The following is an 11823-nucleotide window of genomic DNA, read 5'->3' as shown; positions in this document are numbered from 1 at the left end:
ATTATTCATGTTAAAATATATTATTATTTTACTTTCTTGCTTTTTATTAACTACAAGGCAAAAGTTGAGTTAAGTCTTAGTGTGTCACGTCTCCCGTTGGCCACCTGGAGGCAGGAGTTGCACTTAACTGTTACTCGCCTCTACGCTCCGTCGTGCTGGAGGATGATTTTTTTTCTGACTTTCGAGAGAAAGTGCAACATCAGTACGTTACATCCCTCCCGTTTCTTCCTGCACCAAAGAAAAACAAATCTATAAAAGTCGTAACTGGTACATAATGTAGTTTTTTTGAGTCCGCACTTTTGACACATTTGCAAAGCTACTTTATTTTGCTCTCTTTAACCGGTGATTTCTTCGCGTTGAAGGAACCTGCAGGCATTAATACTGCCATCAATAGCAGACACTAATTCAAAGTAGTAGCCAGAAATGTGCAACTCTCTCCTCATGCCATTATTTACTGCTGTGTATCCGGCAACTTGACAGGTATGTATATATATATATATATATATATATATATATATATATATATATATATATATATATATATATATATATATATATATATATATATATATATATCCAGTTGTTCTTTTTCATTATGTATTGGTTGTTGTTGGTGTCAGTGACACTCTAACTCACACTTACAGTCTAATCTTCCTAAAGGTCAATTGAAAACTACTTGCCTAAACAACTTATTTCATCATTGGTAATGACAGAAAATGATTCCATATATTCCACAACAGTCAGTTGAGCTCTTCTAGCACAGCACAGATGAGCCTGAGTAGAAGGACTACTACTGGGAATATGAATTGGTAACTCATCAAGTGATTTCTTTTATTCCACCTCCTATACTGTCGATGAATAGGGGGTTTAATGATTACATCTGGTGCTGCCACAAATTAATTCCTGCCTCTCTTGCAAAAATCTGTTCCCACCTGATTATGCAAAGTAGGCCTACATTCTCGGCCTTTGAAGTGCAGGAAAAGCTGCTTAAACATTCTTCCCTGGAGGAAACTCTGCAATATGGGGAGCACCAACAAAGTGGAGTTCACGAAAAGGTCAGGGAGATGAGTAACCTCGTTGGAGCCTCACCACACATCCATGTTTCACTGCTTTAAAGTCGTGTCAAAGTAGCGTGGATGGAAGAGGAGAAATTTTAAGGGCATGGATAGAGCAAAGTAGGTCAGAAAAACGGTTAAATGCAGGCTATTTTGATCGCACAATTATTTTGGGCCAACTAAATTAGTCATTTTGGCATTATGTCGGTAAACAAGTTACAATGCAACAGTTTAACACATTTGCATGATTAAAAGTTAATAAAATATTTGGTATTCGCCCTTGACACATTTTTCTTTTTTTAATTTCAGAGATAAACATGAAACCTAAAGAAAAAAGGTATTGCACACTTTGTGTCCAAGAAGGATTATTTTCAAAATGCATTGAAATATTTGTTATGTTATAGAACAGTTCATACAGGTAAACAATTGGTACAGTATTACCTTCATTTATTTATCTTGATTTTTTTTTTTCGTTAAATAGGATGAAATGTTTTACATACCGGTGAAATGCCATTTGCTCAATCTTAAGCACCTTTAGATTTTAGTACTTGACTGGTATTCTTGTCTCATTTTTGAATTATGAAGGACAAGTCATCTTTTGAACTAAAGTACTGTAGGTTTATACGCAACTGAAGAGCCCTTAAAAACAGACTGGTGTTAACCATGAGACTGAATAATCACTTTGTCAAAATAAAGCCATTTCCTTTGAAAAGTTTTCTCAGGTTTTGCACCTCACGGGGACGAAATGTAATGTAATGGAAATTCGGGAATATCTCCCAAGGGGATTATTAAAGGTCTATTTCATCTCCTTTTTTCCTCATAATAAAGAAAGGGGATATGTAACCGTGTTTTTATCCCCTATATAGGAAATTGAGTTCCAGTTGCCAAGAGCAATTCCGGGTTCAAAGTCTTGCTCAAGGACAGGCCAACATGGCCCTGCAGGTACGAGGAATCAAACCTGGTGTTTTCTGATTTCAGGCTGACAAATTCAGACAGAAATCCAGAAGGGAGAGGCACAAAACCAGTTGGCACATATTAAAGGAAACACTGCTTGATGACAATCTTCCTACAATTATTGACCAACCTTTAATTGTTGCCATTATTTATTAGCAGCAAGCTTTTGGAATCACATCGATGATGGAATATATTTTGTAACCATAGCTCCATGTCATTATGGCAACAGCTAAAATATCTAGAAACTCTTACCTCATCTCCTGACAAACTGTTTAAGACAGTTGAAGTATTTTTTTTTTTTGGTTTGGTTACGGTTATATTTTGCAGTACATAAACAACGGCATCATTTCTCTCTTCCATCTCAATAATGTAGCTCAAAGGCATGACATTCAGAAGCAGGGTTTCTGCCACATGTTATCTAGCACCACCATGGCACTGACATTTGAGTACAGGCCAATACCAAGTACAGATACAGGTGAACAATAACATCATGACAACCATTTTAAATTATGATTTTGTTCCCTGAGCAATCTATCCATATGCTGACATATAAGATCCGAGAGCCTGGCACTGACTACACTGCAAAAGATCTAAAGACAAGATAAAAACACTCATTCCTAGGTAATATGTACTTGAAAGAAGTGCAATTTTCAGTCCATGCCCCATGATATTTTCATTTGACAAGATTTGTTGAATTAAAATCGGCATATCTAAAAATGAGATGTACCCAGTGGGCTGTAAAATTAGCAAAATAATTGCAGGTTTTTTGTTGGCATTGCTTAAAATGTAACTTTTGATAGCTCAATAGTGTAGTATACTTATTATAGCATAATACAGCAGAAAATATCTGGTTTTAAGTTGAGTCAGCTGACATAACAGCTCCAAAATGGGTGAAATAAATTGCTGTTTGACCAGTTATGTTCTGGCTGTATTTCAACATGCTTGAAATAAGAGCAATACTTAAGAATTGAATGTAGCAACTTGAGTTTATTACTAAATCTCATAAGATCTATTTTTGATGGGACAGGGGCAGAGATGTAAAATATTATATTTCAACAGTTATTTACCTCATTTTAAGATTTCCTGTTTATTGTAGACAAAAAAAAGACAAGGTTAGATTTATGATCTTCGTGAAAAGTGGAACACTAGAAATAAGAAATGTTGGCTTAAAACAAGATAAGTTATCTAACACTTCTAAAACTAAGTTTATACTTTATCTTGTTAAAACAGTAGCGCTGGAGGACGAGAACATCACACATTAACAGAGTAGAGTTGTGTTACGTCACAGGGTTTCATTGTTACATTAACTTTGGTGTTAAGACGCAGCAACAAACATCCAATATACCAAGATAACACGTGAGTTCGTTTTGTTTTTATTAGCAAACAGATTTGTTTAAGCTGTTAGCTTTAAATGCTCCACTGCGTGACATTTGTGATCCATTGAAACTGGATTGGATTCATGGGCATGGCTCATTCCGACGTGTTTGTAGTTTTTTGTGATCATCGTCGGCCATTCAACGTAAACAGAGCATTTCAAGCGAGGGAGCCATTTTGCAAAATATAACTTATGACTTGGAAATGACAAACATTTTATTGTGATATGAAGCTACTCCATTAGCATGTGGGATTTGATCACCAAAGAGGGAAAACTGGAACAGAGAGACCCTTTACAACTCAATTTACAAGGAAAAAAAAACAAATAAATATGATCATCTTTGATGTTAATTCTCAAGTATGTCACATATTTGGTTGAGCTCCATTTGTGCATTAGTCGAAACTGGCACAATGATGACAGTGACATTTAACCAGTGAGCCAAATGAGAAGCCACAGTGTTTACTAGTTGCATAAAAGCCCTAAACAGTCCACACTGCGGTGTATGCCATCATTACACATTCAATTTCTGAATTTATTAAACAAAAGAAGCTTCTGACTTGCTACTTGTTCTTTGCTTGTTTCCGGGTTTAAATTGGGTGCTTGTGAAGGAAGGAAAAACTCAAATGTGACACCCACAAAAAAATAAACGTGTTTACTATAATGTTTACAACACTAAAGAATAGAAGTAGGACGTGCTCTTCTTTATCTTTGTAACTGCGTCTATGTTATACATAAACACATGAAATAAATATTTTTTCTACGTACAGACAAACCATGTGAAACACATGAACAGTTGAAGATCACTTATCAATGGAAGATGTGGCAAACTTCTGAATCACTTTACATTGGAGAGCACCACGGAAAACTGATGACCATGAGAATTATTAGCATCAACACTAAGGATGTGCCACCTTGATCTATGACTCGGCTGAACCTATTTCTGTTGGATAAAGTCACTGTAGAGTCAGGTTCAAGTGAAGCTGAGAAATGCTAGTGACAGAAGAGGGTTAACACTTATTTATCATAGACAAGTCTGTGTTCTTGTACTTTTGATGAAGAACATGAAAAACAAGTGTTTGTTGTTATGACCTCCTTCTTATCCGGGACAAAAACATTGGTCCCCAAGTTCTGCTTGGCTGGGGAACAACTAAGAGGCCAAGTCTGTGGGCATTTAAGGACACAGCACCACCCTGTGGATGTGAAGACATCAAGTGTGGTACCTGTCCTTGATGAACAGGAAGGAAGGTAAAATAGTCTGACAGCAGAAAGCCAATCTCCTCCCACAGGTCCTCGACTTCAGCGTCAGGACAGTCCTTCAGCACTGTCTCTACTACAGCAAAGTTCTCCAAACTAGACAAGGTACATGTCGAGTAAACAACTGTTCCACCTGGACGCACCGCTGTCAAAGCAGACCTGCAAGAGTTGGACAGTGAGAAGTAGTGGCAAAAATAACCCTCGTACAAGGCTCAATGTTCCCTGGAATATCAGCTATTTGTGGCTGTTTTCACGTTATGTAATAACTGGTCAATAATTCATTTTATGCTTTCACCTCACTTTTGCAAAAAGCTGTAACATACTGCAGTCAATGCAAGATGCAGATAATGAATTTCTTCAATAACATTTATCTATATTCTGTTAGCTAGACATAGATATGTGTTAGATGTATGTTTACACCAAGAAGTTGGGTAAAAACACTACAAAACTGCAGATATGTTTGACAGAACCATCATACATATTGAACTGTGTGTGTCCAGCCATCATCATCTTCATCTCCCTGTATTTCCCATCAGGCTCCTCCACCTTCATCTATCTTGTGTACCCTCCCAGGTCAAACCTGCCTTCTTCATGGACTCCTTTATCACATCCATGTTCTTAATCTTGTCCTACCTAGTCATTCCCCAAAATTTAAGTTTGATTGTATGAACAAATGTGTGCAAAAATTGTGCACTATTCATTCTTATCAAAAGCATGTGTTCTTTTGAAACTGCAATCATCCATATCATATACATTCATATCTAATATTTTCATTAAAATACTGTTTATCACTTGTCAGTCTAACTGGTGTTCTGTCAAACGTGCCAACTTTTCAACTCCTACACCTCTTTATTCAACATTTCATCTTGTATTTTGGCAACAATAATATTATACACATCCAACTAATTCTTTTTTACAAAATGAACATTCTATCAGCGGTGCAAGTAATGTTGCTACAAAATAATATTATTCATGTGAACAGAAGTTTAAGAGACCAACCTCAGGAGTTGAGCCTGGAGTGCTGGGAGTCCTGCTCTTTCACTTAATCTCTTTTCTACCTGGTCACTGCCAGTTGAAAACAGCCAACTTCTATCATTAGAACAAGGAGCATCAACAAGAACCTGAAACCAAGAGAGCTTGCCATTAATCTTTCAAGCATGATCATTCCAGCAGAAGCACTGTCCACCCCACAGTCAAGACAATAGCAGCAGCAACAAAAGTATCAAAACAAAAGTTCACAAGACACACAAAAATACATAGATTCCTTGCTTATACACTTTCTTGCTACAGAGAGAATACTACTTGTGTTACTCTGCAAAGCCACTTTTTCAAAACGATGTACAAAGCTTGCTTCATTTCATCACCTTGTCGTAGGTTCCTTCCTCAATTTGCCCGAAAGCCCGTCCATCATGAGCAGAAACTATTACTCTGGTGTTCAACTGTTGAGGAAAAAACGACTCCAGCGTTTTGGCTAGCCAGTCTCGTCTGTGTGGATCTGGTTCATTACAGCACAGAACATCTGGAACAGAGTCATACATCTCAGCGTCATTCATCCATTGTGTTTTCAGGCGTGGAGAAAGTTACAAACAGAAAATATATAATCCACTTCTATAATCCACTTCTAAAGTCCCATCTCACTGTCATATTATACTTCACTTTAAGGGGATGTCACTGAGCACCACTATTTACTAGATTGCATGTGTTGCTGCAGCTACTAAATCAAGTATTTCCATTATCTATGATATCACCCATAGTTTTTAAATAGTACTTCAATGAAACAGATCCTGCATTATCTGAATTATTCATTTTTGCACAAAAGTATCCAAATTGAAACTTCATTATAATGTATTTTGTTGTGTTATAATCGAAGGCAGTTGAATGAAAAAACTTTTACGTGTATTGAGTGGATTGTCTGCTTCAATCCAATTATTTAAATTACCCAGTTTAAAAACACTTACACCCCGCACAGCTCCAGTGATTACACACCGGGTCCTGGACGTCGAGAGCTGAATATAGCTAAACTTAAGGATGAGTAAGCTCCTGCAATGTTGCAAAGCACTATTTTGTAAATTACCTTGCTTTTGTACATATTTATGTGATAGTCCTCCACATTACCACTGCTTACTTTCTGTCCATCTCTTACGCATTGAAGCATGGTTATTTATTTTTGTTATTATAATTACTTTAAATTATTTTTAATTTAATTCTATTTTCTACTTTTTCTTGATCATGCTGTAGGACTCTGGGAAAACAGGTAAATATATGGTTAACATGTATGACAGACCTATATTTGTAATGTGACTGTAACATTTCTTTCTGTAGAATAAAAATGGTGTCAAATAAAAGCACATTCAACTGACAGGTGCAACATTCTGAGACAGTACTCTCTCTTTTCACAGTTAAATATTCTGTTCAGAGGGTGAATTTACCTGGTGTGGCAGACTGCATAATAGCTATTGATTTTCCTCCTGGTGCTGAGCAAAGATCCAAAACCTTCTCTCCATCCTGGACTTTAAGTGCCAGAACTGGAAGCAGGGAGGCAGCATTAAGGAGGTAGTACTGCTTGAGTTCACCAGGCCTGTGTGTCTGTGGTGGAAAACGGACAATGTGTGGGTGTACATAGCACTGCAGCGTTGAACTCAAAGAGGGAACAGGAGAGTTGATGACGGGCTGGTTGCCAGGATCATCTAAACCACAGTCTGATTGGTGGATGTGTTCTGCTTGGCTTTCCGAACTGGACTGGATGAAGCCTTCAGTGTGACGCAGAAGTGTGGAAAAGCCATGAGAGAGGAGGATTTGTTTGAGGTGTGTGTCCGCAGTAAAGCGGTTGAGTAACACACCATACTGCCAAGAGCAGGGGTCCAGAAGCACTGCTCTGTGAAAGCGAAGCAATTACGTTAGCCAGAAATCCACTAGATGAGTAGCTCAAGGAATGGATTCAAATAACTAACCTTGTGGACTTCCACAACTCTCCAAGTTCTGCAGAATACTGATGATCGAAGTGACTCAAAATCCCTTGACATGGAGATCGTACTCCTGTGGAAGCTTTGGTTATCTGAGAAACAGAAGGACAGACTGAACTTGTCGATTAAATATAAAACATTGGAGGCAAGCAATGGCTGAAATATCTGCCTGCATAGGTTGTTCTTTACATCATGTCCGCTCATGGCCACATGACCGACAGCCCCAATGACCATGGAATACAGGGAATTAATAGACTGTGAATGGGGATGTATACATAAATACATGAAATCTCATTTCTCTAGCAACAGTAATAACACATCCAACAATGGAGGCACGCAGACGACATCACTTTATCACTGCCTTCTGCTGCTCTCAGTTTGCACTAGAGAGATGTAAACCAGCAAAACGGTTTTAAGTGCAGATTCTCCATTTGCGAATGTGTAGTCATGTCAGGGGGAATCTGGGCTCGTGGCAGGCAGCAATTTTCTTGATTGTTAATGGAATTTGACTCTTTACCCAAAGGCATATCAAATCCATATCTAAAACGCAAGCAAGTCGTTAAATTAACGGTCATTTAATATACGTGTTTGGCAGAGCCACGCAATTTATGTCAATATCTATGCAGATTGTACTACGTCGCATCAGTTTCAGTCACCAGCTTCACAGAACAATTGTAAACCAACTACCCCTAGTGGGAATTCAGTGTAAATGCAGCATTGAGCTGTCAAGCAGAACATTAAATACCTTCGTGTGTTAGTTAGAATAATTATAATAGTATATGTACTACAACTATTTTCAATAATGTTTACCTGGGTTCTGGTGGCGCGTTTGAACGGTTTGGCAGGAGGCGCATTATCCGCGACAGAAGTGTGGTCAGATGAACACGAATGGCGAAGAAGCTTTAGTGTTCGCTGCCCACCTTTTAAACGAATTATTCCCCAAGTGTAAAAAGCTGGGTTTCTTGAGAGCATCTTTTTGTGTAGGAATTAGTGGGGGAAAAGACATTGAATATTTACAAACGTCAAATGGCATTGACTGTCACTTTAAACACAGTCGGGTACGTTCCACAAATGACCCCGTGCTTGTACAGGCCATATAACAAAGGTTCCGCCCGACATGTCGGGTCAAACAGGATGGCCGTTAAAGACGAAATTCTGTAACGTATCTGAATGCATGGAGATGCCACGCATGAATGTAATCGTTACAGCTGCTCCAGACAGAGATCTGAAAGTTATATATACAAGCTGGTCTGACCCAGGCATATTCCACCTGCTGGACACTTAAAGAAAAAGACTTGAAATAGCCCAGGAGTTTGACCCATTGTCCTTCCACACCTGAAGGGACTGTGCTAAAAAAATATAAGTTGATATTGAAAATACCAGCATGTCTGACTCTGAATTTGAAAATGCATTGTGTATATTGTAGTATTCAGAATAAATCCAACCATTTAGATTCACTTAATGATCAGTTGAACATTCTCATTTTAGTTTAACATGAAGATTATATGATCAGATCTCTCCTTTACTCACGCATTTGACTTGCATTGCAGTTGAAACAGTCAGTTTCAAGTTATTGTACACAGTCGTCTGTGTGATGCACCTTGAACATTTTCGGATGAAAAAAAAAGTAGAAAGAAGCAATGAAAAATAGAGCCAAACATATTTTCAATGTCCTTTTATTCTCTGGTCACGTGTTTAAACAAAACATTTGATTAAATATACAATATCAGGGCTAAACCATGTCAGAATGATTTGAGTTTTGATGGGTATCAGCAACTTCAAAATCATGCTTCTTTTTACATTTTCTGAAGTTGCTGTACCATTAAATCCATTCAAACCTTTGTTAGCATCACTACTTGGCTTAACTCTAGAGGCCCGAATGAATTACATGGCAAACAGAATGAGGAAAGCCACCATCAGACAGAAGAGACCCATAGCTTCAGAGAGGGCAAATCCCAGGATAGCATATGAGAAGAGCTGTTGTTTCAGAGAGGGGTTCCTAGGGGGACAAAACAAAAAACAATGAAGAGTCGATGCATATTCAAAATACAGTGCAGCAGAAAAAAAAAAGGCGTAAATCTGAATTTCAGGTAGTGTTCTTACTTACCTGGCATAGCCAATAATAAGGCTGCCAAACACAGTCCCAATCCCAGCTCCTGATCCAGCCACTCCAACAGTAGCAGCTCCAGCACCAATGAACTTTGCAGCAGTATCAATGTCACGGCTGACAGCGCTAGTTTGGAAGGCTCGCACTGCCACCTGCTGCTGGGAGGCGACACTTGTGTGGGGCAGAAGGGAAGCAGTCTGTAAAACATAAGAACCAATCGATTAAAAAAAGTTGAACATGACAGTGTTGTGTCATAAAATATTTAGAAACATGACGTGAGTTAGCCAGTTTATGTCAGTGAAGTAGCAAAGAAAATGTAACTTAATTTTTATCGTGGAGAACAAAAGAAAAAAAAATCTGAATCCATCTTCTCACCTCTACTCTCCTTGCATCTGACACCACAGCAGCTGAAACCGGCCTGTACAGTGCTCGAGATCCAAGACGGACCTGCAATGAGATCAAGTAAAATGCATGGGCACATTAACAATTCCAGACGATCATCCTCAGAGTAGCATTGGTAGCAACATTGAGTACTGGTTGATAAGTTGAAGAAACTTAAATTTAAATACTGACTGGGGTAAGGGACATTGAAAGTTAAAATGGTAACAGAAAGGTCAAAGTTCTGATCCCATTGTGTCCTTGAGGAGAAAACTATTAAATGCCTCACATCTGATTAACTTTATTTACTCAATGATTTATTTGAATTGGAAGTCCAGAAACACATGACCAAAATACCAAGCAGTGTCTGGTAATATTTTAGCATTCACACTTGCATAGTCTTATAGTGTCCAATAAGTAGACAGACAGCCTCTTATCTCTTCAAATGACTGTTACGTTCTCAATTACTGCCAATTTCCAGTAGGTACGATGCAACCTGATTTAAAATCTTGTGCAAATATACCCTGCTCAGCTTTAAACTTAGTGGACCATTAGCTACAATGACTGCCAATACACATGATCCATTTGTCTACCTGTTGAATTAAGTAATGTGCTTTTGGCAATACCGATTCTATTCACTATAGATGGTTTAATACAAGCAGGCGGAATAATATCGAGCTGCTGATAATTCCACATAAATAAAAACATTTGTCCAAATGACAATGGACGTCCTTGCCGGTGCGGCTAACATTAGCAGTAGCAGGGGTCAGCTCCAACTGTACATGACATTCACTCAGGACTATTGTCGGCGCAACAAAACAGGATTGTTCACTGTGCATTCAGTCTGCAGTTAAGCCAAGAAGACATGTTCTGCCATTCACTTAATCTCACCAGAGAGGGCGTGGAGGCGAATTTAGCACAGGCGTACATCTCGGCAAAGTAGCGCTGGTCAAGCGAAGTAGCTGCTGGCTGCAGAGAAAAAGCGCAAATGACAGTCAGGCACGTTATCACATGTTGGACCAAACTATTTAGTTGACCGCTGGAGAGCGTGTGAGCCGGTAACTGCAGCTGCAGCGACAAAAAAGGTCAAGAAGGAGGCGGAATATTCAAGGAAAATTTACAAATCAAACAAAACGCCAGGGATGAATTAGTCCTAAATCAGCAATTCTTTGACAGAGGACAAGCACGGGAGTCATTTAAGAGATCGAATAGGCGCATACCCCCTAGGTGCAGAGTGCGTTAGCTCCTGACGGATTGTAGTAGAGGTCGAACTGGGAGGAAGAACGCATGCGTACAGTCATATGAATGAGAAGGACTTCCGGTGTCAGTTAGCCTCCGTTTCCGTTTAGTGAGAATCAAAGTAAATAAATATTTAGTCTCTAACACATTAGCTAAAATGGCGACTCCGTTGTTTTTTTTTTTTTTTGCCCATTAGATTCAACTTTATAATAGTATGCTGATTACTGCACGTATTTATTTTGTATTTACTTTAAAGGTCATCCGTACATTGTTTGAAGATATTGTTGACGTAGCTCGTTAGTTTGCGTTACATTTCAACATCTTTATCAATCCATATAATCTATTTTGTAAACAATGCGATGTGTTCCTTTTCAAATTTTATCATGCGTATGCAATCGTCACTGAGCTGAAGATGACAGCCATATGTGCCTGTAATGTAAAATTCAACCGACAGAGAGCAGCAACACAATGTCAGTGTAAGCGTTACTAGTACTTTTG

At 38.5% G+C, this 11823-nt stretch overlaps 2 protein-coding genes across 3 annotated transcripts; both read right to left on the bottom strand.

The window, feature by feature from the left end:
* Positions 1-2934: 2934 nt before the first annotated feature.
* On the bottom strand, positions 2935-8654 carry nsun3 (NOP2/Sun RNA methyltransferase 3). Of its 2 annotated transcripts, XM_053866832.1 has the most exons (7): positions 8412-8654; positions 7590-7693; positions 7479-7513; positions 7068-7388; positions 6003-6157; positions 5638-5759; positions 2935-4797 (listed from the first exon to the last, which is right to left on the bottom strand). In XM_053866832.1, the coding sequence occupies exons 1-7, from the start codon at positions 8571-8573 to the stop codon at positions 4467-4469; spliced, it is 1230 nt and encodes a 409-aa protein (XP_053722807.1). In that variant the 5' UTR covers positions 8574-8654; the 3' UTR covers positions 2935-4466. The 2 variants fall into 2 exon arrangements, with proteins under 2 accessions (XP_053722807.1, XP_053722806.1); XM_053866831.1 differs by having other exon boundaries at positions 7068-7513.
* A 607-nt stretch (positions 8655-9261) lies between these two features.
* Positions 9262-11393, bottom strand: LOC128758899 (ATP synthase F(0) complex subunit C3, mitochondrial-like). Its single transcript, XM_053865373.1, has 5 exons — positions 11307-11393; positions 10978-11055; positions 10084-10155; positions 9709-9905; positions 9262-9600 (listed from the first exon to the last, which is right to left on the bottom strand). The coding sequence occupies exons 2-5, from the start codon at positions 11014-11016 to the stop codon at positions 9486-9488; spliced, it is 423 nt and encodes a 140-aa protein (XP_053721348.1). The 5' UTR covers positions 11017-11055; positions 11307-11393; the 3' UTR covers positions 9262-9485.
* Between the last annotated feature and the right edge of the window lie 430 nt (positions 11394-11823).

The sequence above is a fragment of the Synchiropus splendidus genome, chromosome 5, assembly GCF_027744825.2.
Source record: "Synchiropus splendidus isolate RoL2022-P1 chromosome 5, RoL_Sspl_1.0, whole genome shotgun sequence".
NCBI lineage: Eukaryota > Metazoa > Chordata > Actinopteri > Syngnathiformes > Callionymidae > Synchiropus > Synchiropus splendidus.
This window is presented reverse-complemented; position numbering and strand designations above follow the sequence as displayed.